Source organism: Gadus morhua, chromosome 3, assembly GCF_902167405.1.
Source record: "Gadus morhua chromosome 3, gadMor3.0, whole genome shotgun sequence".
NCBI classification, from domain to species: domain Eukaryota; kingdom Metazoa; phylum Chordata; class Actinopteri; order Gadiformes; family Gadidae; genus Gadus; species Gadus morhua.
The window spans coordinates 24427010-24453773 of NC_044050.1; the positions used below are offsets into that span (position 1 = coordinate 24427010).

At 46.6% G+C, this 26764-nt stretch overlaps 1 protein-coding gene across 1 annotated transcript in view; it reads right to left on the reverse strand.

Annotated features, from left to right (window-relative positions):
* Positions 1-2543: 2543 nt before the first annotated feature.
* Positions 2544-26764, reverse strand: part of smc3 (structural maintenance of chromosomes 3) — a 32457-nt gene continuing 8236 nt past the window's right edge. Inside the window, exons 13-29 of the mRNA XM_030351348.1 lie at positions 26500-26713; positions 25927-26030; positions 25109-25208; positions 22105-22265; positions 18783-18924; positions 18151-18301; positions 16075-16227; positions 12943-13094; positions 12341-12499; positions 10846-10953; positions 10421-10529; positions 9499-9746; positions 7473-7685; positions 6237-6428; positions 5603-5780; positions 4572-4678; positions 2544-3870 (exon numbers count right to left, since the gene is read on the reverse strand). Coding sequence (XP_030207208.1) covers positions 3799-3870; positions 4572-4678; positions 5603-5780; positions 6237-6428; positions 7473-7685; positions 9499-9746; positions 10421-10529; positions 10846-10953; positions 12341-12499; positions 12943-13094; positions 16075-16227; positions 18151-18301; positions 18783-18924; positions 22105-22265; positions 25109-25208; positions 25927-26030; positions 26500-26713 — 2563 coding nt within the window. The 3' untranslated portion in view covers positions 2544-3798. The remainder of the gene's footprint in view (positions 3871-4571; positions 4679-5602; positions 5781-6236; positions 6429-7472; positions 7686-9498; positions 9747-10420; positions 10530-10845; positions 10954-12340; positions 12500-12942; positions 13095-16074; positions 16228-18150; positions 18302-18782; positions 18925-22104; positions 22266-25108; positions 25209-25926; positions 26031-26499; positions 26714-26764) is intronic.

A 26764-nucleotide genomic window follows, 5' to 3' on the forward strand; every position in this document is an offset into this window, starting at 1 on the left:
TTAGATATAGGCCGTAATATTAAGACAGTTCTATGTTCAATTCCCATGTGATTTGTCTAAAAAATGTTTGCATGTATTGGTTAAAAGGTTAATGAGCAATTATTATTATTTTTTTACTTCTAGCCTTCAAAACGTCTCTGTGGGAATCTGAACACAACATATATTGTACGGTTCATATTGACTTGCTACATACATACATATCTTCCCACGGTAATTATCCAGCAACATTACATCCTGTGTGTAATACCAATGGTTTTTTTTGTGTACCAGGACATCACGTTGTGAAGGGTTAATACCGATTTTCATTGTTTCTTCCAACACACATTTAACATATTTATTTAAAGTATTTCTAAAATACCTTTATCATATTTGGTAACGTTCGGACTTCTGAGTCTGAACTCATTACGACTTTCTTCTGCTTCAGTACATCATCTAAACCCCAGCCCCCCCAGGCAGACACTACACCTCACGGTCTTAGAGAGGCTCCAGGTCAATGTGAAGGTGAACCGCGGCCGTGAACTTTACGACGACTTCTTCATCGTCTTCATACACACGTTGGGAACCAGCGTGAGCCCGTGACTGGACCGTGTAGGCAGGACGGGGGCCGCATGTTGGGAGCCCAGGAGTCTGTGACCTCTGGCCCCTGAGCTCCATGGGGTCTGCGTCACACCGATCCCCCCCCCCCCCCCCCCCCCCCGGGGCCACCAGTGAGATGGGGGAGGTTAACGCCCCGGCCGGGGCCCGTGAGCACCTGTCTTCTCGGGGCCACTACTGGCACCGCCCCCTGCAGCAGCACGTGCAAACGTTTAGTGAGAGGCAAGGACGCCCCCGAAACCCTCTCGCATGGAGGATGGAGCTCAGAGAGAGAGAGAGAGAGAGAGAGAGAGAGAGAGACACAGACAGACAGAGACAGAAAGAGAGAGAGAGAGACAGACAGAGAGCGACACGGACAGAGAGACACAGACAGACAAACTGACAGAGAGAGAGACCGAGAGAAACACAGACCGATACAGAGACAGACAAACACAGAGACACAGCGAGCCACGTATATATATATATATATATATATATATATATAAAATCCTAACAGACATTTAGTCAGGGATATTGAATAAAAAGACCGGCAAAATACCCGAGCAAAGACAGAACCGATTAGACCGGAAAAGAAAAGCGCTGAAGAAAAGCCCTGACAAATGGCCGTGTCGGACAGACTAAGACGACGAGACCAAACGACGACCAGACATGACCCACCGAGTCCCAGCAGACGGACCCCCAGGGAGCGCACGGACAGAGGGGGCCTGTGATAACGGAAGCCAGCACCCCCCCCCCTGTCCCACAGGGCACCTGTCGCCCCACAGAGGAGCTGGTCGGCCGCTTGGGGCCGGTGCAGCCTTATGTCCAGGGGGCCGTTTTGTTTCCGAGGAGGATCTCCATTTTCCGGACCCCCGGCCTACGGAGGCCAAAACGGTGGCAGGCGGTGGGGGAGGCCGGGGTGTTTATTGTGCGGGGGCGGCGGCGTGCGCCAGGCCCTGAGAGGGCTAAAGGCTGAGCGAGTGTTGAAGGATGCATGGGGAAGGGTGGATAGTGATACTGGGGGTTGGACGGGGTCCGGGGGTGGGGGGGCGGTAGTGAGGGCAAGGGGGAAGGGTGGATAGTGATACTGGGGGTTGGACGGGGTCCGGGGTGGTGGTGGTGGTGGTGGGGGCAGTCAGGGGGGACCGTTGGGGGTGGGGGGGTGAGGAGAGGATAGTCTGGCGGTTTGACACCATCTTTGATACTAAAGCTTCGGTCATCGGACAAGGTGACAGATAGGGCCCACGTCGCCAGTCAGAACGCTCGGCGGTAACTCTAGATCGGTACACATTTGGATGAGACTCATCGGGGGCATTACTCGTCTTGAATCGTGTAATACGATGTCAAAAATGACATAGATATGGGCGGCTCTTAAACTTTAGTGCAATTATATGAAAAACACATGGCTTTAACAATAGCTGGTAAGCTTACCTGGATACTATCAACTGCCCTCCTTACATACCAGGTTCAAACAGGACGTAACCCTCCTCCCTCTAATGCTAGGGAGATTTTCTGTTCCTGAGCTCCACAGAATTATGGAGCATGACTCACTGTCCCAGGTATCCGACAGGAGGTCGTGACCTTTCCCATTTGCCGTCACCGTGAGGCGACGTCAGGCTAAAATGGCGGCTCTGCCGGAGGGGATGATAAAGCAGCGCATGCATCAGCCCATCTAACAAAATTTAATCGCATCATAAATATAAAAAGGAAAATGTACCCTAGGCATGAAGACAGCGAGAAGTCTGTTAGATCCTGCTCTCATATACTGCCTTGAGAAAATGTCAGATACTACAAATCATATTTAAAGAGTTATTAGAGTTACAAGGATGTTTTCATTCTGAATAACATTTCATACATTGGCTGTTCAACCACAAACAGTAAAACGCCATCTGTCCGTGTATGTTTTTGAGCATCGTATTTTGCTATGAGTGCTACAGCACCACCACGTGGTCGAAATGAATAGTGTTCCATTCTCTTAAAAAAACAACGTTCTTTTTATTTGTGGATTATTAACTTTTTAGGTCGTTTTATTTTTTTCTAATTTTGTAACAAGAACCAATTGCAAAGTTGAACAAAAGCATTGTGAAAACTAAAACCTGATTACAAAATACTTTTCATTTTTATATCCAGTCAACCAATCCAACGTCAATACGATCTCAGAATTGCAGAAAAATTACAGATCTTAGCTTCTGCTTCACAATCCGATAATGTACAGATTAATATTCAATTCGATGAGCGTTTAACAAACAAGCCAAACTGGATAGTGCTTTGAAACTCTTTAACCGACGTGACCTTGAATGGGATCCACCACGACGCAAACAAAAATAAGAAGAAAACAGCATAACATATCTACTATATGGCAGGTAATGACACACACACATTAACATAGCATTACAAAATATAAAAACCTTATACATATCAGGAACCTCGAGGGAACAAAAAACAAAGTAGTTAACAGGGTGGCTCTGCTTTTGAAAACTACCACCTTTACCGATGCTCTTGAAAAATGTCCCAACGTGTATCAGAGCCGATCGGAAGCCACACCAATACATTCTGATCCAGAGGGGGGAGGATGACGCGTATGAACAGCCAGGGATCTAAAAAATGGAATCTAAAAAACAAGCCAAGAGGGGACTCTACTCTGGCACTCTCTCTTTAAACACGGGCATACCAAAAGTCTGCTATAAAAGTGGGACTGCGAGAGGAGGTTCAACAGGGCGGTTAGAAAAGACGAGGGAATGGTTGCGGCGTACAGTGGGCTCTGACGGTTCTTGTGCTAAATATTTTGTACAACTCTACACATGGACAGACGTCCACCACGAGCGGATAGATACACTTTACTAGTGTGTGTGTGTGTGTGTGTGTGTGTGTGTGTGTGTGTGTGTGTATAAAGAAAAGCATGTTATTTTCTCCAATCTCAAACGCGCCCCTTCTCGGTGGTCTGGAGAATGTCCGTCAATACTGCATTTAGCCAATTAGAAGTCCCCCCCCCCCCCCCACAAAGCCCCGCCCCCGGAGCCCCCGATGTCCTGTGGTGACCAATGGCGAGGCGCCCTGGAGTGTATTTAATGGGCTGAGGGGGTGCTTTGTACTGGGATTCTGGGAGGTACATGCCGTGTCGTACGGACTCCCCGGGGAGAGGCTGAGGGGGTTGAGGGTTTGGGGGGGTGGGGGGGGGGGGGGGTTTGTTGCCAGGTAACACAGGTCCAGGATAAGGTGGTCCGGTTAGCCGTGGGTGGTGTCGTCCTCCACAAAGTCTTTGGCCTGCTCCGCCGAGATGACGTCGATGTGACTCACCTGGAGAAGACACGCGCAGTGAACACACACGCACGCACTGGGAGAAACGAGGAAGGCCAGAGACCTTCCTCAAGTGGTGCCTACCACTTGTATCTATGCACTTCCTTACTGTGACGACAGCGAAATATTGTCGTTAAATGTACTAAACAACGGCAAATGTAAATGCACTGCATTTAAACAGTACTTTTCCTCTGGCAACTGAAAGCGCTTTACAATATCGCCCACCATTCACCGATTCATTCACACACACACACACACACACACACACACACACACTACAGTGGCGTCGGCCATGCACGGCGACACCCAGCTGGTCGGGAGCAGTTAGGGTGAGGTGCCTTGCTCACGGACACCTCGACACTCACCACCTACTGGTGGCCAGTCCTCCCGGTCTACTTCCTGACCCACTGCCTCCCTCGAGGGGATGAACACAACACAACCTTCTCCACCACCTCCTTTCTTGGTTACGTTTCACGATTTCAAATATACACATTTTTATTTACTTTTCTTTAATTGGTGCAAATCCGTTCATTTGAACGTGTTCTTGTTATAGCGTTTAGGCTATATTTTAACAAATGTATTGTATAGAAATAACACATTTAATGCTGTGAAATTAAACGCTGAATAAATATGACACGCGGAGGATCTTCCGCGTGTGACCGGAGGTGGTGCCGGTGGGGTTTGATGGGGGGATATCTCACCTTGTTCCTGAACTTGACACCATAGAACTTGTCTGCCGACTCCAGCAGCTCCGGTCTGAAGGTGGTGGTGATGAACTGGGCGTGGCCGGCCAGCGTCACGATCATGTCTGAACGCCGAACAACCACGTCATCGGTTAACATCCGTAGTCACACATCCACTCAACACAACATTAAACGATTCACTACCTCCGTGTGGAGAATAAGGAGGCCGAGTGTGTGGGTGCTGGGTGTTTCATCACACAGCCTGGTCTTAGTCGTGCTACTCGCATGATGTCGTCCGTGTTTGTAATTTAGTGTACACGTAGTTATGCCTGTATGTGACTACACGGTCGTGGGTGTGAGTCCAGGTCTTTGTCAGGCTACTTGCAAGTAGGGCTGGCCCGAATGCCATCTTTCAGCGAACAGTTGTTGTTCCGTTCCTAATCAGCTGTCCTCTCTTCCATCTCAGCCCTTACAGGAGCTTTTCAATTCATCCTGGAACGTGGATCTTTTCAGGGAATTTGTACAGTAAATCCATAGCAAATACCGAATATTGATTGTCTTATGTGTCCATATTATATCCATTATATTGACCGGGTATTCCCAAGACGCTCACGCTCTGCAGCAAGCCAGTCACAGTTGATTGGCGCGGCGCTGTACAGCAAACGTAAACAAACAGCTAAGCTAAGGTTAGCATTTCGCTAAGCATTACTTTTCCTCCCGAGATCCCGCTAATTGTTGTGTTATAATGTTAAGGGAAACAAGATATCTATTCTTCCTCCACCTCTCTCGCTTCTCTGCTTGGTGTCGCTTATAGTTTGCCTCCATCGCTCTGGTAACGTCACGTAGCATACAGCTACGTGAAAAAACTGATTCAACCTTCGAATACAAATTTTCCGAACGAGTATTCGAATATTCGGATAATTCGGGCCAGCCCTACTTGCACGGTGTCCCAGGTGTTTGGAATTCAGTGAACACATCAGTATGCCTGTACGTTACACAGGGACGCCGCGTGTGGGAGGTTCTCCCCAGGAGCATCGAGCCCTGCTCACCTGAGACGGCCTTCCTGTGCTGGGCGTCCAGTGCCTGGTCGATCTCGTCGAACAGGTAGAAGGGGGCGGGGTCACACTTCTGGATGGCGAAGATGAGGGCCAGGGCCACCAGGGACTTCTGACCTCCGGACAGCTGCTGCATCTCCCTCATCTCCCCCTGCTTCCCTGTGAAGGACACCTGCACGCCGCCGGCACACACGGTCAGACGCGGAGAGGACCGGGCGGAGGTCACGTGGTCTGTGACGCTGCTGTCCGTCACCTCGGTGTCCCACGGAGGAACATTCAGGGTGGCAGCGGTGTCGACAGACGTCACAACATCAGAAGGATGCTTGGTTTTTGGTTTTGTCTTATTATTAATTCTACTATTAATAATAGTATTGTTAGGATGTTGTTGTTGTTGTTTTTTGGTATATACTGAGTGTGTGTTGTATATGCGCATGCATGGAGACCTATGGTTGCAGATATGCATTGTATGTATGCATGTTTTTATGTCGATGGTAGGAAAGGGGTTTACGGACGTTCTGTGTACAGTGTGTTGACTGCTGTGTACCCATCCCAAATAAAAAAGATGATAAAAAAATTAATAAAAGGATGGGTTGCCGTGGCAACTGAAGACGAGTTAGCCGGGCCCTACCCTGATGCCGACGCCGGTGAAGTGGTCGACGGAGGGCACGCTGCTCTGGGAGCCGGAGCCCTTCTCGCCGTCGGCCCCGCCCTCGCTCTCGTCCTGGGACTGGCTGCCCTCGGCGTCGCCCTTCTTCATCACCAGGGTGGCCTTGCCCCCCGGCACCAGCCTCTGGAACACCTCGCTGAAGTTCTTGGACACCTGGGGGGGGGAGGGAGGAGGGGGAGGGAGGGGGGAGGTGAGGAGGGAGGAAGGAGGCGTCGGGGGACAAGAGGAGGGCGTGTTAACGCCGTTACAGGGACGGGTGGTGGGGGACGGGGGGGTTGTGAACAATAGATGGTTCGTTTGGGGATTCGTGGGCGGCAGTAGCTCAGGAGGTAGAGCAGGTTGGCTGGTGACCGCGAGGTTGCTAGTTCAATCCCCGTCTCCTCCTAGCTGAGTGACGAGGTGTCCCTGAGCACGACACTTCACCCTAACTGCTCCCGACGAGCTGGCTGTCGCAGTGCATGGCTGACGCCGCCGTCGGTGTGTGAATGTGTTCATGATGGGGTGATTGTTGGGCAATAAAAGCGCTTTGGTCGGCCACTGGTCACAAAAGAGCACTACATAAATGCAGTCCATTTGCCATCCATTTTTGTGTCCGTCGATCTTCTACCGTTTTGCCCTGCGGTCAGGGACCAGGACTATACCTAGTCCTAGCGCTTCTGAGGTCGGACAGCAGTACTAACACACCAAATGCGCACTACCGTTGTTCCTTCAGTGCACCTATTTTTGTGATGTGCCTCCGACGCACCTCTAACCTCGTCTTTCGATTTCGGAGAAACCGCATGGAATTCAGTGAAGCACTTCACATCGTGGATTGCGTATTTGACAGCCTCACTTTATATTCTGTTCAGAGTAAAAAAGCATTTTGCAAAATGACTCGACCATGAACGACGAGAAAGGCCTACAAAGGAAGCAGGCTGTCTCCCAACTGGAAGCAAAGGGAAGGGGCCCGGCTGGATAGTGATGTGTTGGACGGAGGCCTTGGCGGTGGTGATCAGGGGGAGAGGGGGGTGATAGTCTGACAGTCCGGTTTGACACCATCTTTGATACTTGGTAGGCTATGCATAGCCTACCCTGTCCGTCCCCTCCTACTTGTTGTATGTTGTCTGTGCTGGCACTTCATTGACACACTTATTGCATGTCGTATTTAGTTATAGTACTTAGTTATGTAGCATCATATCCTAGCTATCTTCGGCCTACCTGCTTGAAGGTGAGCTGGATGGCCTCGTATTTGCGCAGCTCCAGCACGTTCATGAGCTCCATGATGGACTTGTGGCCCCGGTCGAGCTCCTCCTGCCGCTTGATCAGCTTCTCCTTCTGCTCCGAGAAGTTGACGAACTGGTCCAGGGCCTTCTTGTTGACGTGGCTGTACTTCTTCAGCTCCGTGTTGCACTGCTCCAGCTTCCGGAACAACTGCAGAGGAAGAGGGAGGATGATGGCTGGGTTAAGTAACACGTGTTGGACTGGGGGAAAAAGGCGGTCGACCGGTGAAGCAGCGGCAGAAATTCATAGATTATCTATGCATGTTTTTTCCGCATGTAAAAAATCTTTTACTAGTACCTGCAACAAAAAAAAATCCAATTCAGTCAGAGATAATCCTCTAGTATGGGCAAGTACTTGCATCTATTAAACTAAACTGCATTCGTCAATTGTCCAGATCCTATCTAAAAGCAGTACAAACGTAAGGGTTTGAGCGCGCTCTATGGGTTGAAAACTGCTTGCTTCAATGCAGACCCGGCAACAACAATAGCCTGCACACCACTAGCTCTCCCATCAGCCGCCGCAGGACCAGACAACGATGACGGCAGTGACATGGACATCACACTGTGAACGCCATCTATGCATCGTAATGCCCCGTTATAAATATCAAACCCCATTTCAGAAGAGCCATATATTGTTCTATTCATGTCTGGAGATTGAGTAACCTGCTAAAACGGGCCGAGTTTGGCCTAGGAACGACCCGTTTTAAAAAGGCACTCAAAATGCGAAGCACCGTTTCACCGCGGTGAATAGCGTTGGCTGAGCCGTTACAAGTGGTGTTGATTATGTTTCCACCCCGGATCCACTTTGCAATCACCGGCCGCCGCCCCCCCCCCCCCCCCCCCCCGCCACTGCCCACGCCTGGCGGAGGCATTGTCGTGCGGAGAAAGACTCGACTGAGTTTGGAGTGTTTATTGGAAACCGCCGGGCTATTTTTAGCCCTGCTGAAGGATGGAGATGACAGGAGACGGGAGATTCAGGGCCAAACTTTCACACTTCACAGACGGAGACAGACACGAGTGCGAGTGCGCCCACACGTTCGCAGACACAAAAGGGCCACACTTTGTCCACCCCGCCTCCGTCTACTGGCGGTACCTTGCTGAGGAGATCAGAGACAGTGCACTATATCCGACTGAGTCTGGATGGATACGGTGCGAGGCGTTATGTAAATAGCAACCCCTCCTTTGGACTATGAATATTGTGTTCATTTATCGCGGCGTGAAATCAAAATCAGCCAGCCAAGACACGAATGTGATTATCCCCAGAAATGTTTCATCACCTAAAAACTAATTACGCAATTTGCCGTTTTCAGTATGTCCTTGAAAAAAGAGAAAAGCACCTCTCTCACTCTAGTCCCCTCGATTAGAAAAGGGGTCTAGAGTGAGAGTGATTCTGTGAGTGAGTGAGCACCTGTTTGAGTGTTGAGTGAGTCTGTGAGTGAGTGATTCTGTGGGTGATTGAGTCTGAGTGAGTGAGCGTCTGTTTGAGAGTGAGGGAGTCTGTGAATTAGTGAGTATTAACACCTGTTTGAGTGTTGAGTGAGTCTGTGAGTGAGTCTGTGAGTGAGTGAGTGAGTGAGTGAGTGAGTGAGTGAGTGAGTGAGTCTGTGAGTGAGTGAGTGAGTCTGTGAGTGAGTGAGTCTGTGAGTGAGTGAGTCTGTGAGTGAGTGAGTGAGTGAGTGAGTGAGTGAGTGAGTGAGTGAGTGAGTCTGTGAGTGAGTGAGTGAGTGAGTCTGTGAGTGAGTGAGTGGGTGAGTCTGTGAGTGAGTGAGTGAGTGAGTGAGTGAGTGAGTGAGTGAGTGAGTGAGTGAGTGAGTGAGTGAGTGAGTGAGTGAGTGAGTCAGAGAGTGAGTCTGTGAGTGAGTGAGTCTGTGAGTGAGTGAGTGAGTGAGTGAGTGAGTGAGTGAGTGAGTGAGTGAGTGAGTGAGTGAGTGAGTGAGTGAGTGAGTGAGTGAGTGAGTGAGTACCTGTTTCAGTGTGAGGGTCTGGTACTTCTCAAAGGCCTCCTGGGGCAGTGATCCCAGCTCCCGGATCTTCTTCATGCACTCCTCCTTCTTCTTCAGCAGCATGCCCTGTCGATTGGTCATCTTCTCCAGCTCCTTGGTGTCGTGGTTGATGGCGTCGTTCTGCTCCTTCTCGACGCTCTTCCAGCGGTCCATGTTCTTCAGGTGGTCCTTGATCTCCACCTCGTTCTTGTCCACCAAAACATCCAGATCTGAGTTGGAGTCGGATGGGATTGGGTTAGCAAGAGGCCGGTATATATGAAGAAAGGTCTGCATCATGGAAGTGGAGGAACGTTTTACTTGACATTGCAAATAAAGCGTTGAAAAGCTGAAGCTAACATGATTATTAACTTTGAGACAATCTTGTTAATAGAGCTTCAGGAGGATGAATGCAGACATTGAGACATGAACTTTTAGTGCTGCTGATAATCAACACTAAGTCTGGCTAGTCACAAATTTTTGAGTTTGATTTTGCTAGTCATTTCTGCCATTTAATTAAAAGCCTATCTGTACCAATATCAGTTTGATTCCTTTGGCTTTATTCCTGGGTGTGAGGCAAAAAAAAAAAAGCAGTATGAAAAGAAAAACGCCCGTCTATTTCGGTTTCAAAAGAAGGGGCGTGTGCGTGTGTGTGTGTGTGTGTGTGTGTGTGCGTGTGTGATCCAAGTGCGCTGCTCTCGGCGTAGATGCTGACGCAGATGACAGATCTGGTCTCAGAACGCTTAACCCCGATGTGCGTCGATCCTGAGCTATCCTTGAACCTGAGCTATTCCGTCGCTTCCTGTCCCTGCGCTCTTCTGAGTCACTGTGGACGAACAAAGCCCTCTCCCGCATAACTGCACGGTGGCAGTGTGAGCGGCATGCGTGCACCCCCCCCCCCCCCTACCTTCGGACCGGGCCAGGGTGTCTTTGACGCGTTTGTTGATGCCGTCAAGCTCGGAGGTGGTGGCCGTGAGGACCGTCCCTCCCTCGGTTTCACGCAGCTCGTTCAGCTCCTGTGGCGAGACACAAGAGGCGACATTAAGAGAGGCAGAAGGTACAGGCTTAAGAGGACAGCAGTGTGCAGTCCCACGGTGCAGGCGTCAAGAGTCACACATAGCTAGAGAAGGATCCGTCCAAGCTTTGGAAGAATCTTTATTGGAGTTCGATTTGAGGCGTCAAATTTTATTTTTAGGGATATTTTTACAAAAGAATGAACAGTCTTGAATTAAATTATATCCAATTATATCTGAATGATATTTACTTATACCAGGGTGTGGGCTACAAGTGTGATATTTGAAGGACACTCGATGATGTGTATCCCCTCCATACCTGCTCGACTTGGTCCAGACGTTTCCTCAAGTTCTCGTTGAGGTAGGTCTCCACCCGGGTCATTATTCCCTCCAGCTTAATCCTCTCATTGAGCAGCTGCCTGTTGTCCTGTAGTCACAAACACACAGCACATTGTTTCAACGGGCTGGGGAAACCAGTAGTTCAATGTGGCTCACTAAAGCGTTCGTTCTGCCCTTGTTGAACACACACGCATAGGGCCGTGTGTAAGCAGTGTAGAAGGCCCCGTGTTTACCAATACTGCAGCACGAGGCATCAGAAGCACCGTGTCAAAGGAGGACAGTTACATAAGGTTTGCTTGTTGAGGACTTGCGGAGGAGCAAGCGAACAGAGGAGAAGCGAGAGAGAGAGAGAGAGAGGGGGTCAGGGGAGAGCTGTACGGTGGAGATCCCACGCACAGACCAGGCCACCAGCCATGGCTCTATCTTTAGTCTGCCCTTTACTCCTCTGTGTACATGAGGAGATGGTATTGTAGGCATTTTAGAGCGCCGCAAATAAATACGAATAAAGAAGCCCAGAGGGTTTGGAGCGATAGAGTGGGCAGGAGGGTCTGTTGGAAGACGTAAACAGCATATCATAGGGAGAGGGGCCGTCGTGTAGGAAAATAACATTTGACAGTGTAGGAGGAGAGCAGCTGCCCTGCAGTACCCCGATGACGCCTATAGGGGGAAGCAGACGCCATCGCAAAGCTGATGCACAGTGCTAGAACTACAGCCCTGCTTGTTTTGCATCGGTTGCTGCAAATTAGGGCTGCTCGATTATGGAAAAAATCTAATCACGATTATTTTTGGTCAATATTGAAATCACGATTATTATTTTTCAGTTTGAGAACATGATGCATTTTATTCAGCATGTCTCTCCCAAAAACACTTAGTAACTGAGAACTTTGAAATTTCACCTTAAAAAAATACACAAAATGGTCAAAAAGAAAATGTTCAAACCTAAAATAATATAAAAATACCGTTAAACTTCATGTTTTTGGTTTGATCAACACCCGGCTTCAAGTTGGGACATGCCTTTAACTCCTGTCTCAGAAAGTTCTGGCCAAACGCCAAGTGGAAAAACTGGGCCAGCGACTCCATTTCAAAGTAAATTTGTCATAGAATAATATAAAAGGCTTTGGAGGATTCATTCGGATAAGTAAGCCGGATACTGTAATTCCGCTGATAAATGTGCAAGGTGACATAAACGTCGGCTGAAGAAACAAAGGAAACTTGCTTTCAGTATTGGCTCAAACTCAAAAATTGAACTGAGAGGGTGACGCGAACGCTTTCTGCTACTCAGAATGCGGTAATTAACGACCCACAAAGGGGACTCTGCGTTCAATTGGGACTCTGCTTATTAATATAATTTGTACGGCACATGACATTTGGTGGTAGCACTGTGCAGATGGATGTGTGGAGTAAATATGTGCAGGGACAAGACGGACAAGAACGGGCTGAAGTCAGCCACGGCTATCTTCTCCCCCCATGCCTACCTGCTGAAGCTGTCGGATCTCGTCGTTCAGGTCGTCCACACGCCGCTGGTCCTCCAGGGTGAGCTGGGAGAGCAGGTCTGTCCCCAGCTCGGCCTTCAGGGACTCCCGGGTGGACTCCATGGCGTGCAGGCTGGCCTCCAGACTCTGGAGACTGCGTTGCTGCCAGGGGACATCGCCAGGGGGGAGAGGGTTAGAGAGCAGCTTACAGGGTGGGATTTCAACCATGGATGACTTTTGAGGCGCATAATACATGTTTAACAAATATTAAGAGAAGTAACTTTAATCATAGTTTAACAGTATTTGTTTTGTGAAAATGTGACGATATAGATTTAAAACACTTATTTTAATATTTTTTATTCGTACCCAAGGGGGATTTTCGGTGGCACGTAGAATAGAACATTTAACAATCAACACAAACATCAGCATTTTGAGTGTTGTGACCGATAGCCATGCAATAGTGCGAAAACTTTCATACAAAATATTGCAAAAACCTTAATTTAATAATTAGCTACGCATTTAATACGGTCAACACCACTGAGTATTGATCGTCTGATCGCTACGCTCCCCACCGTGACCGCCAGCGAAGCAACGTGTCGCATTACCTTGGGCATGTAGGTCTTCTCGGACTGTTGCCTCTTCTCCTTGAGCATCTTCATCTCTGACAGGATGCTGTCCCGGGACGCCTTGAACTTTCTCTGCTGGGTCTCGATCTGCTGCATCTGGTTCATCAGCTGGTCGATCTCGTTGTTGATACGTGCAGGGGGACGTTAAGGAAGCTAGATGGCTGAGGGATGAGCTGGAGGATCTACTTGCTCACGGCCCACTGGGTTGATGAAGTGCCTTGTATGCCAATAGCAGTGCAGATGCTGCTCATGAAACCCCTTGTTCACTATGAGCTTAATACCTGGTAGTGCGTGTTGAACTTGAAAACAACTGCAGTATGAATCATTGCACACCATTAGCCCTGTTGAGTTTCGGTTGCCATTGATCACTTGGTGCAAACTCTGCCTGAACTCAACTTGATATAAAATCCATTACCAACATTGTCGCCATTACTAACCTTTCCAGAAGATGCAACAATAACTTTACCCTCCTATCCATTTTCACAATTATCATCCATGCATAGTCTCTGACTTTTTACTAATCTCTTTAAGACATGTCATGCTAATTTTGAATTAAAGCAGTTGTGGGCAAGATTTTAAAGTTTTGAAGGGAGAGTGAGCAGAAAACAGCAAGATGTGGAAAGTAAACAACCCAAAAAATGTCCCCTCCCTATCTGCTCCCCCCCTCACTACATTTGTCAATCATTGAGAAGGGTAGCCTTTCACTCACCTGTGATTAACAGGCCAGGTGGATTCCTCGAACCAATCAGAGAGAAGTTGCTCTGATTGGTCAGTAATGAGGTGGGTCAGAGAGCTGTTCTGAAATCTAAATTTGCTCATACAGTGTAAGGCACATTTTACTGGAATTCAGAGCCAATTTCAGACACTAATGGCTGACGGATGGCTTTGCCATTTCTCGCTAATTACATTCAGAGAATAGCTCTTAATCTTGACTACAGCACCTTTACATGCCGTATATGGGAGCCTGGTATTTCCATTTAACTGAGACATCACCAGTGGCAAGGGAACCTGAAGTGGCAGCATGTCAGCGTATTATGGCAGTGAACTACGAGGGGAATTCTCGGCAGCCATGCAATTGGTATTAATGATGATTAATGGTTGTTTACAGGAAGAATCAATAGTAAATCAGCGCGGGGATAATGCGATTTGACTCCCTCTGTCAACGTTATGACATTAAGACATTAGGGAGAGCTGCACGCACAGATTAAGCGGATCTCACATGCAGGCTTATTGATTCCTTGGGACAAATGAGAAGCTGGAGTGGACTGCTCCGGCGAGCTTTTGAGATTTAGCAGGTCTCAAGATACACTATTCAATCAATTAATCAGTGGTTGTATTGATTTGATGATGCAAGTGGTGACAGGAATGGCCTTGATGGGGTAGAGCAGCCAGGGGAGACGAAAAGGCTGTTGGCTGAAATCCCTGGATTAAACAAATCATATATCTTTAAGAATTTCAATTTCTCTGACCACTACTTGATGAGAAAGGTAAACAAGGATGAATCCAATTCAAACAAATCAAAATGTAATTGAGCAATTGCACAAAAAGAGCATTGCGAGCATTGTGAAAAAATCCATACAAATGCAACAGACTTTCCCTGTGTTTCTCTAGGTACCGTTTCAACAACCCATGAATATATGGAACATTTGGCCATCGTTTTGGATACAGATAAGACTAATCAGGATCCGAAACAAAAGCACCTGGTGCCCATTTTTCCAGCCTCATGGTAACCAGCAAGCAACTGGTGCATCGGTCTCCCCAACAGCGTTATCTAAAGCCGAAAGGTGAGGCACATACACACAAACTCGCTTCATTTTCCGACGGATCTGTGCTCTGACTCACCGGCTAAATCACTGAAGGACCTTTGTCACAGGGAGCCAGCTGTCAGTTCTCATCCTGCCCACTCACAGACAACATCCAGTCATCACCAGGTGCGCCTACTGGCCAGCCAACCACCTGTCACGACGGCTGCGAGCCCCAGCGCACCAACAGGTGTGCGAAACATTTGATAAGAACGGAAGCGGTCTCCAAATACAATCCTGCGTAGGCCGCTCCCCGACCGCAGCCCGCCCGCGGCCGGTGCCTCAACCGCTGAGTCATGGCGGTGACCTTTTGCGAAGCATCACGTAGTACTAGTAATCATCCTGCGCCGGCCCCCTTTCACCAGCCTAAATGATATCAGCGCTGCACACTGGCCAGGGGGGGGGGGGGGGGGGGGGGGGGGGGGACGCAGTATAAACAAGACGGGTTTCGTTGGCTTCTCATCTTTAGACACAGCATCGTTGTTTGCGTCAAAGAGAAATCCCGTGGGGTTTGAATGGTCGGGTTTTTGTTGTTCGTTTACTTTCTTCTTCTTGTTACCATGACAATATGATCTCATCAAAGCCCAGCTTCACTACCTGGTGGAACTACCGATGTTAAAGAGTGCATAAATTGAAAGAGCACAGGTACACCTTGTTTCCCCGACTCTCTTCAGAGATATTCAACAGGGATTTATTAATTTGCACGAGTGGAGGACGATTTCAGAAGGGGATTTGAAAACGTGTATTTCTGTAATGGACAGGATACTTAAGCTCGCCTTCCCAGTGGTAAAAGTTCTCGCGCTGGCAGAGTTTGTGTTCGTTGTTAATTAATGACACGCTCACAGACCCAAAGTCCAGCAACACGAGAGGTTGAAAACAAATACGAATCAAAATACTAAAATGCCCTGTTGACCCGCATTTGAAGTAGTCCGCCATCAGACTTTAGGTTATGTGGATTAGGAGGTAGAGCGGGTTGGCTGGCATTCTGAAGGTTGCTAGTTTGATCCCCTGCTCCTCATAGCTGAGTGTCGAGGTGTCCCTGAACAAGACACCTTATCCTAACTGCTCCCGACGAGCTGGCTGTCGCCCTGCATGGCTGACTCCGCTGTCGGTGTGTGAATGAGTGTATGAATAGGGGAACTTTAGGCAATACGGTACAGCGCTTGGAGTGGCCACTGGCTAGAAAACTGCTGTATAAATGCCGTCCATTTACCATTAATAATCTAAAGTCCGATTTGTGGGACGAGAAACTGAGCAACGGAACGATGCATATTTACAACAAGTCTGGAGAAGGGCAGTGAAAGGATATGTTCGATGTTCCTGCGCAAGTTCTCGTTCAGCTTGGCCTCCAGCTCGCCCAGCTCCTCCTCCGCCTTCCTCATGTCCTTCTGCAGCTCCAAGCGGGACTTCCTGGTGTCGTAGTATCCGCCTGTCAGAGCCCCGCGATGGCTCACCTGGTCGCCTGGGAGAGGAACATGAAGCACTCGTTAAGAGACGGCGGGGGAGTTTTCCATGGATTGGAGATTAGGAGCCAAATAAAGTGAAACGTGGTCCGAACGAATGCCAAAACATTGATTCCATTAGTGTATTCAATTAGGGAAAGGTTGTGGCTACTGCTGCGTGAATTCCTGCTTATAATGTCCTCGCTTCTCTCAGCAGTGGAAAAATTAACTTGGGCGCGGGTGATGTGACGAGCATTGGCACTTTTTCAGAGAAGCTTATGGCTAAACGATTAACTGAAGTGGTGATGAAGAACAAGCGAATAAACCCATTGTTTTTTTTCTGAACGAGCTTCCTGCGCTCACCAGCTTCCGCAAGAGACTCAATTCTCCCTCGTGCAGATTTCCCCTAGACTCTGTATAGCCACCCCCTTCCACCCAATATCATCCCACTGCAGACACAAATGGGCGTTCTCGTGTGGTGGGGGTTCCCGTTTACGCAGACTGGAACGCCCCCTCCTTATTCTTCGTCGCCTTTCTCGCTGAACTGTCTTAAAATGTCAAAGTGTACTACTCCGAAACCATGTAAATAGTGTTGTAAATAAACTTACAAAGCTTTTCAAATCTTATTTGGAGAATTACTTCACATGGTGTGTCTTTTTACAATTTATTCGTTACCAGCAATCGTAGTGTTGATCAGCAGTGAAATAGTCCGCCAAAGACGTTGACGTCACTTAGCAACCGAAGACGCTGGGGTTGACAAGTTACTGGACTACTACCCATGCAAGTGAACGGAGCGCTCCACGGCATTGAGAAGATCCGTGTAATAAAGGCCAATAATATATCTGTTTATGGCATAGATTTCTCCTCAGATTAGGCCAATAAAGCAATGAGAAGAAAAACAAAAAAAACGCAAACGCTCAATCAAAGGCCCGGCCCGACCCGGCTCAAGGATAGTGGTGGGAAATATCGGCGGGCGGGTCGGGTCAGTCAAAACCCTCATTGTTTAACATGAATTGGTTAAAACAACCACTGTAGCATATTCAAACACAATTCAAATTGTGCAGAGAATTATTTCCATTGGTCATTCTACCCGGGGACATTTAGAATTTTCAGTCCTCCTCATTTTATTCCGGTCAATGACCGGTAATAACCGGACAACGGAAACTCTGCTATTAACAGGCCTAACTTTCACCGTCAACACCGAACCCCTTCTTCTTCGCACGGCTGTCAACATCCGGAACATTCGTTAGTTAGATTTTCTCAAACAGAAGTTTCAAAATAAGATCTAGTAGTAAGTACGGGTAGCATAGAACTAACGTTAGCCAAGTGGGGGCTCCATGATTGCTAAAACTAATGAGAGAGGTAAAATTGCCATTAAGGAAGGAAAGTATAGTATGCCTTGCGAGTTGCGACTGTGCTTCGCAGCCTTGCAAAACCCAGCATGCCTTTCGAAACACCTCGTGATTGGTTGATGAAACATTACCAGGAACGCTTAAAGGGCGTTCTTGTGTCATGACGGAAATGCCCAAGCCTGCAGCTGGACCCTTCTCCTTCCACCCCTCTTTAAGCACCTATTGCATGTTGTACGTCCTTGCACTTAAAAATAGCATCTTAACCTAGCCATCTATGTTGCATACAAGGAATGGGTTAACCTAGCAATTGTTGGTTCTTGGCACTGCCTTACTGTACCGACCGGGATACATGGTTGTTTTCTTTCTTTTCTCATTCTTTTTTATTGCAACATCGTCAAGTAACAGACAATACAACAGCTTGCCTGATACATTTTAATTGTTTAACCCAACTGTCCCTTTACCCCCCACCCGTTTCTCTTTCTTCTGCCAAAGCAACTTATCGCAAGTCGCTTTGGATAAAAGCGTCTGCTAAATGCGCTGAACGTCAGTGTCAATGTGAATGTCTTTCCACCAAGGAGCCCCGCTGCTTACCCTCCAGAGTGATGCAGTCCATGGTGAAGGCCCTGGCCAGCTGGGTGGACACCTCCATGCTGCGGCAGATCAGGGTCTTTCCAAACACGTGCTTGAAGGCCTTGTCATAAGGGGTGCTGTAGCGCAGCTTGCTGATCATAGGGATGGCATCCTAGTAACGGAACAAAGGACGGTTATGAACTCGTTCTCAGGGACGATATCTCCTCGATATCCACATTCACACTTCAGACAGCTCACTAGTGGCTCAAGACACTAGTGTGCTAACCTGGGTCGGTAATAACCAGGTTGGTGCTAACCAGGTCGGTACACCTTGTAGCGACCCAGGTTAGATTCCAACCTGTGGTCCGATGTGACATGTCATCAACCCATTTCCGGTCTCCATTGAGCATCTTCCATAAAGGCATGAAAACACATAATATATCTATATTTTAAATAAAATAAATAGAAAAAAAACGATATCCATCGATATCGTGTGTGTGTGTGTGTGTGTGTGTGTGTGTGTGTGTGTGTGTGTGTGTGTGTGTGTGTGTATATATACACCAATTATTATTGCGTCACATTGTTTGTTTTCATTTGGCTGAAACGATTTTACATCTGAAGGCATTCCCATGGAGAGGACTGGCGCTCCTTACGTTGGTCTCAGGATAGGCGGTGTCCCTGACGTCCAGCTTGGTGAGGGGCAGGAAGGTCACCTCTCCGGGCAGGTTCATCTTGTTGAACTCCATCAGGATCTTGGTGCTGACCTCATCCGTCTCCACAATGTGGTAGAACAACCTGGAAGACATGGGAATGACGGATGCTTGGATTAGCCAGAGTCCCCAACTGCTATAGAGGTCGAGTCAGGGACCGTTGACATTCAAGATCGTCCGAAACCGCACCATTGATAAAGAATGAAAAGGCAAACGTATGCAGGCGGCATTGGATGATGTGTTTCTGTTGTTCCAATTTGATGATATATTATGAATGAATACTTAGGATAATGTATGAATGATAAAAGATGATTTAGCGAGTGACAGATTGAAGAACGAAAAAAAAAAAAATATATATATATTAGAGCTGTCGTTAAATGCGTTATTAATGGCATTAACGCAAACCAATTTTAACGGCGTCAATTTTTTATCGCGCGATTAACGCAAACATTTTATTAGAAAAAAAAAATATATATATATTTTTTTTTTCTTTGGCTCAAAACAATGAAGCAGTAGCCTGACTGCTATGTTCAAATGACATTTGTTCAAAGCAGTCTAAACGACTGCTTAGATTTTGATTGCACTATAGGCTCTTTTTTTGTATCTTCCTGTTTTGATCAGTATATGCCAATGTTGTTATCAATAAAAAATCATTTGCACAAGGCAAGCCGATGCACTTCACCATGTTGATAAGAGAATTAAAACGAGAAAAATTAATGGGACACAGAAATCAAGGGATATTTAGCATAGAAAACGAATTTACGATTAATGTGAGTTAACTATGACATTAATGCGATTAATCACGATTAAATATTTTAATCGCTTGACAGCTCTAATATATATATATTAGAGCTGTCAAGCGATTCAAATATTTAATCGCAATTTTTTTTCTATTCTAAATATCCCTTTATTTCGCTAGCTAGCCTTTTATTAAAATAATAAAATATATTTGGTAAGACGGATATAAGAGAGACCCGCAGTGAATTCCAACCGGTCCACTTGACATTGGGTAGGTGCATGACAGTGGTAGGCCTACCGTAAAACTTCAATAGTCCAGGCTTTTATTTGTTTCAATCACTGAACTTTCGAACAAAACTCTTGCTCAGCAAAGATGGCAAATACTATAACATATATTTTTTAAACCAGTATGAATATTCCTACCGTACGTAGGCCTATACACATTACCAGGCTATCGAACAACGCCAACACACACACACACACACACACGTGTTAATTTTGTCAGCTATTTTAGATTTAGTCTTAGTCTTTTGACGAAAATGCTTATTCGATTTAGTCACATTTTAGTCATTGTTTTCCTTCGTAGTTTTAGTCGACGAAAAGTCCTTACATTTTAGTCAACTTTAAGTCCTTACTTTTAGTCAAAATGTTTTCTTTTTAAACTAGTTAAATTAGGCTAACACTATATATATGGACACCTGCTAGGTTGTTCCACCCAAATAGAGTACTAAAGTGAAAACGTTACGTTGTCCTGGCAACCGGATTTTCAGTTCTAAACAACCGAACGAGAGATGGCGTTCTCCATTGCTTCCATGTGTCGTTTCTTTATAAATTAAAATAAATCAATTTCAAGAGCTGAAAATCACTACCAATCGAAACATGTCGAGGCGTTCATGCATTCCCCTGGGGTATTAAAAGGAAAAGTTTGTAAACGTTAGTTTAGTTTAGTTTTTTTCTTATATGAAGACAATCTATCCTCAATATTACTTACATCATTGGTAAAGCAAACTCACAAATCAATTCGCAAAAAAAGTGTTCCTTTTCTATAAAAGGTTTGTGTGGCATAGGATTTCCCCTCGTTAATTTGGTTTGTGTAGAACCGAAAATCGGTTGCTATGGAAACGTGACGTCACACTTTAGTACTCTCGTCTGTTCAGCCTTCAAAACGATAGCTGGTAAATTGTGGAAAATGGATTAAACTGTAATCAGAAAACGCGGTTATATGCTATAGACCCTATAGTACCTTGGGTATAAAGGCTGGGACGAATTTCAAAGTCCACCTTATTTTGAAAGTACAGACCGTGGCGATTCCCATTGAAACGAATGGCGCGGTTATTTTCTTCAAAACGAGAGCCGGTAAATTGTGAAAAATGAATTAAACTGTAATCAGACAACGCGGTTATATGCTAGTATAGACCCTAGAGTATCTGTGGAATAAAATCATGGAAGAATTTCGAATTATAAATATGTACAATGCATAACGTTAGCTCATAGCTGAGTGGACTATACCTCCCGTTGCCAAGTCGTAGCTAAGGTCCGTCCTATTTACTGGAAGAGTAAACAGTTGCATAACAACCTTACGGGAGGGTAATGATTGGAAAATATCGTGCATTTTGAATGTCCAAATAGCACACCACTAACATTTTAGTCTGTCTCGTCAACGAAAACAAAACGTACATTTCGTCATAGTTTTTATTATCAAAGATCTATTTTTAGCTCGTCAACGTCTCGTCTTAGTCACGGAAAAAAGGTCGTTGACGAACATTTTTCGTCATATTTTTCGTTAACGAAATGAACACTGACACACACACAGTGGCGGAGTGGTAATCGCGAGAGTCGGGAGAATTCCCGACGGGCCGTTAACGTTTCGGGGCTGTCGGGCTGATTACTGCGGAATAACAATATTGCGTTTAGAAAAGTTCCTTGCAGCGCCGCCCGGCAGCCTGAGCTGTGTGCCCGCAACCTCACTCATTCAGCAGACGCAACACCCACAAACTGTCAACGTCGCAACCAAGTCGATTTTGTCTAGAGGGGAGTAACTGAGCGCCCCCTCCCGAAGTGGTACAGCCCAGGTGGGCCTTGAACTGCGATTGGTCAGAAAGACGTGCAGGCTCGAACAGAGTGACCCACAAACACACACACACACACACACACACTTTTAAAGGAGTTTTTCACCCGCTCCGTATCCTTGCTTGCCCCGACAAGTTTGTGCGGCGTGCTTGTTGTTTGGTTTCCGGTGTAGCTAGATCCGGTATGGTGTTGTGGTTTTTCGAACTTGCCTAGTTGTTGCTAGACAGCAGGTGAAAGAACTACAATGTTTGCCAAGCCAAAAGAACGTTAATCGCGCGCTAAAAAAAGTTAACGCCGTTAAAATTGGTTTGCGTTAACGCCGTTAATAACGCGTTAAATTGACAGCACTAATATATATATTATTTAAATCAGTCCCCAGCAACAGGACAGCGTTGAAGCTAGGGCCAGTGGGAGTGAATGTTCCGGTTTAGGTGCAGACAATAACCAAAAAACTTGCCTGGTACCCGCGGTGACCTCAACACAAGTGTAGAAGGCCGGCTCACACTCAAAGTTGTTCATGACGATGCCATGGTAACCGGTGATGACGTGCTGGTTGATGCCCTTGCGACGGAAGTGCTCAAGGACCTTATTGATGCTGTCGATGCCGTTCAGGATGGCCTGGAGAGGAGGGGGGGGGGGGGGGGGGGACCACAGAGAATGGAGCTCATCAATACAAAGTCTCTACCTGGTTTTAAGGTGTACATTGTATTGCATTAACCGGACGTACCACTAGGGCTGCTCGATTATGGAAAAGAAAAAGCATAATCACGATTACTTTGGACAATATTGAAATCACGATTAGCTTTGAGTTTAAAAACATGATGCATTTATTCAAGCCTCTCTCCAAAATAACACTATACAAAATACACAAATGTTTCTATGAATCATTTTAATGAAAAAAACACTTAAATTTTTTTGGCTCAAGTGGATTATATTAGTTTGGAGATCGTTTGACCCAAAAATCGAAATCACAATCTAAATTTTATCAATTGCACAGCGTTATGTACTGCTGATCATGTTGCGCCATATCTTGGCGCCTGCTAATAGGGGTGTGCCAAAATATCGATACTGCGACATATCGCGATATTTCGTCTTGCGGGACGTTATCGATATGCTGACGCCAAATATCGATATTCAAAGGTCCCATGACATGAAAATCTCACTTTATGAGGTTTTCTAACATAAATATGAGTTCCCCTAGCCTGCCTATGGTCCCCCAATTGCTAAAACTTGCGTTTGGTGTAAAACGAGCACTAGCTGTTCTGCTCGCCTTTGAAAAAATGGAGGCTCAAGTGCGCTGATTTGGAATGTCTGTATTCTTGACGTCATCAGGAATCTCAGCTCCTCCCCTTACTCTGCCTGGCCCGCCCAGAGACGTTGGCCCGCCAATGAGACTCGACCGTGCGAGCGCCACATGTGTGTGTGTTTGTGTGAATACACACACTGTAACGCAAGTGTTTCTTGTCGGTTCTTTGACGTGTCTTGTATTTCCACAACGAGACTGTTGTGGGGGTTATGTTATCTCAGCCATGGTTGAGAAGGAATTGGGAGAAAGGAACTTTGGCTTTGACTGGCTGAAGTACATGAACTGCGTCATGCCGCCGGTTGCCGCGAGGCACCATCGCCCGGCAGCCGGCAGCGCGCGGTTCAGTCGACTTCAGGTTGATGTGAAAGTGGAAGAACCAGAGACGTCGCAGAACCCGACAAAGTCGTTTGTGATTCATTATATCGTCTGGAGGCGCACACCGCTTTTGGCCGTGATAATATGTATTAAATGATATAGATTTCTATGTATTATATGAAATTATTTAGATATAGAGCTCCAGGACTGTATCGCAAGTGTTGTACACTTCCTTGTTATTTGGATAACCGTTCTGTCGGACTCGTCTCTGGTATTTCTGCAACGAGACTCGTATTGGGGGTTATCTCAGCCAAGGTTGAGAATGAATTGGGGGGAAGGAACTTTGGCTTTGACTCCCTCAAGAACATGAACTACGACATGGAGGAGAAAGGGATTGTTGGCGGCGAATGTCTCCAGCTTGAGACCCGCTGAGGGACCACCGCCGGAGGCGGAGGTGCCTAAGCGCTGCCCGGGAACAATCCCTTTCTCCTCCTTGTCGTGGTTCGGTCTACTTCACATTGATGAGGACGTTGAAGAACCAGGAACGTCGGAGAACCCAACGCGGTCGTTTGAGATTCATAATATCGGATCACACATCTTTTGGCGGATATAATATATATTATATAGATATCTATGTAGGCTATATGATAATATTTTGATATAGAGCTCCAGGACTCCCGTGTGTTCTAGAATATTTACAGAACACGGCTAAAGGCTGTGTGCGCCTCGCCATTGCGATACATCCACTGTAAACAGAGCGAATGAAACTAAGCAATGAAATGTTTTCTGCATTTATTTTGTTTTCTAATTTTCTGTTACTTTGCATAAAATGTTTTTGTAATAAATTCTGAATTTCTTCAGTGACACAGATATCGTGATGTATCGTGGGTGAAATTTCTTGCAATATATCGATAATCGCAGAATCGCTGTATCGTGATATTATCGTTATCGTGGGTAAAATATCGTGATAGCATCGTATCGTGGGGTACCTAGTGATACCCAGCCCTACCTGCTAATATGCGTTTTCTATATGGAGGGGCCGAACAGAGTAGCCCCTGGAAGAACCTTTCTTATACAATGATTCAGGGCACACAAATGACCATGGCTGGGCAGACATTTCCGAGCAACCCTATTCTTATCGTGTCGTGCCAGCATACGCCCCAGTGGACTCTCGCTAGAACAGAGTATGACTCAGATAGGACCCGTCACAGAGTGAAACGAAATGCTGAACATCAATGTCCGGTAAGCTCCAAACTGCGTCCTTTCATCTCTCCCCAGCGTAATTCAGAATTGATATTTGATTGATGTCTCCCCAGGAAGAACGGTGGCTGGACGACGCGGCGCAGAGAAGGGTGACTCATCCGTCAACGGATATGTAAATCTGACGAGCTAGAGGAGGTGGAGTGGTGGAGACAGACGAGTGACTCCATTTGATATTCCTCTTCAGACCGTTGGCCGTGTACACTCATCGAGTCACAAACCGAGGTGATTCTACCTAGCCAGCGCTCCGGCGCACTTTTCCCCGGGGCTCAATTCATCTCAGTAACATGTCCTCAAGATAGACCACAGTTCTATTTATGCAAATGCCTAAAACGAGTTATACCGCACAGGGAAATGAGAGCACGTGAAAATCCTGTCAAGTTTTCCTGTCAACCTGAGCAATGAAATGCGATCGGGGAATTCAGTCTTCTGATATTATGAATCTTTCCACCCTTACTGCCGTTGTAGCCACGGTACGATTACCCAGAAGAATGACGTGCTTTTTGGAAACAGCGGCTATGCATGTAGACGGGCTATGAAAGCAGACGTTATGTAACGGAGCCCCCAGACGCAGACAGACCTTGCCAGTAGCGGCTCTGAGGAGCTGCTGCTTCTTCTCCAGATCCTCGCGCTTTGCCGCCAGGGCCTGCTGTTCCGCGTTCTCCTCGCGCCACAGGTAGCTGGAGGGGACAGAGCACACGGTCACACACTGTTAAACGTATGTCAGCACAAGCCACCGTAGCACTAGCACTGGGGAGCCCCGGGAACATGCATCACCGCAGCAAATGCACGTGCAAAGGAAACGAGATTGCTGAATATTGGATTTTTATTTTGAATTAATCAGGTATGAATTTAAATTTCGTGCTACTGCACACAAATGACTGAGTGCACCAGTGCCGCACTTGTATTTTTAAAATAAATATATATATATATATTTGAAGGTTTTGCAAGCATCTGACCTTATCTGCTACAGTACTTTATTAGCACCCTAAACAACAAGTTTGAATGATTTGTGTAGCCATCTTCAAAAGTGTCCAACAATGCTTTATCCTTTACAACTAAATCCTCTTCAACCATACCACTGTACACGGACCTTACAGAACACAGAAACTCTAAAACGCATCCTAGCTTCAGGCAATGTGCTCAAGCCTCTGAAGGAAGGCATGGGGACATGCACATTAAAGTCTGTGCTCCACAATAGGACAAAAGGTTACCAGGCCTGGAGAGTACATGACTTTAAGAAAATGAACAGAGGAACCTTTCATCGTAATCCTATGGGGCTGGCTGCCTCATCTGAATGGACTGACGTACATTGAGGGAAAGGGATGGTTGATATGGCACTGACGTTATTCTGACTATGTGGAGGAGGATGGGTAAGAAGGAAAAGGCTTGGCTTACTTTCTTTCGCTCTGCAGTTCATCCTTCTTGTTCTTCACTTCGTAGTACTTCTTGTCCAGTTCCTCCACACGGGTCTTCACCTCGTTGAGATCTTGATCAAGTTTCTGCAGACGCAAGATCAGACATGCACAATTTGATTCTGCTGCTTCTTCTGCTTGTAAGGGGGAACCCATTTTAACAGTGATATTTAAAAACAAATTTGTTGCGGTGCATTTTCATTCGTTTTAATTCGGATATCCTAGTAAAAAAATTTGCTTTTACTAGGATATCATGGTAAATGTGATGACAAATAGTCGTGTTATCCTTGAATGGGTCATGTTTAAGATGTAATAGCTATAATTTGAACGCAACTCGAACACAGGTGCTTGAGAGCAACCCTTTTCAATTGGCGGAGAAATGGGATGGGCTGTGTTTTCTTTGGGTTGTTTATTCTTCAAATTGGAGAGACTCGCACATCCAAACATGGAGTGCTTTTCAGTCATATTCAAAACCTTTTAATCTTTGATCTATTTCAGAGTGAGGAGGGGAGACTGAGTAGGAAGAGGAGTGTTGTTGATATGAATCACTACTGACGTTGTACTGCTCCAGATTCTTCTCCTTGTTGGTCTCCGTGTCCTCCAGGTCTTTGTGGATGGCCGTGATCTGCCTCTTCTTGTCGTTGATCGCCTGGTCCAGGGATTTGAGCTCCTTCTTGATCCACTTGTCCCTCTCCTCCTTGGAGGTGAACTGGCTCCCGCGGCCCTGCTTGGCGTACAGGTCTGTCCTCTCCTGGGTTGCCTGGGCCAGTCTGTGGGGGGAAGGGGACAATGTCAATGGAGGCTGAGAGAAGCTTGGGTGC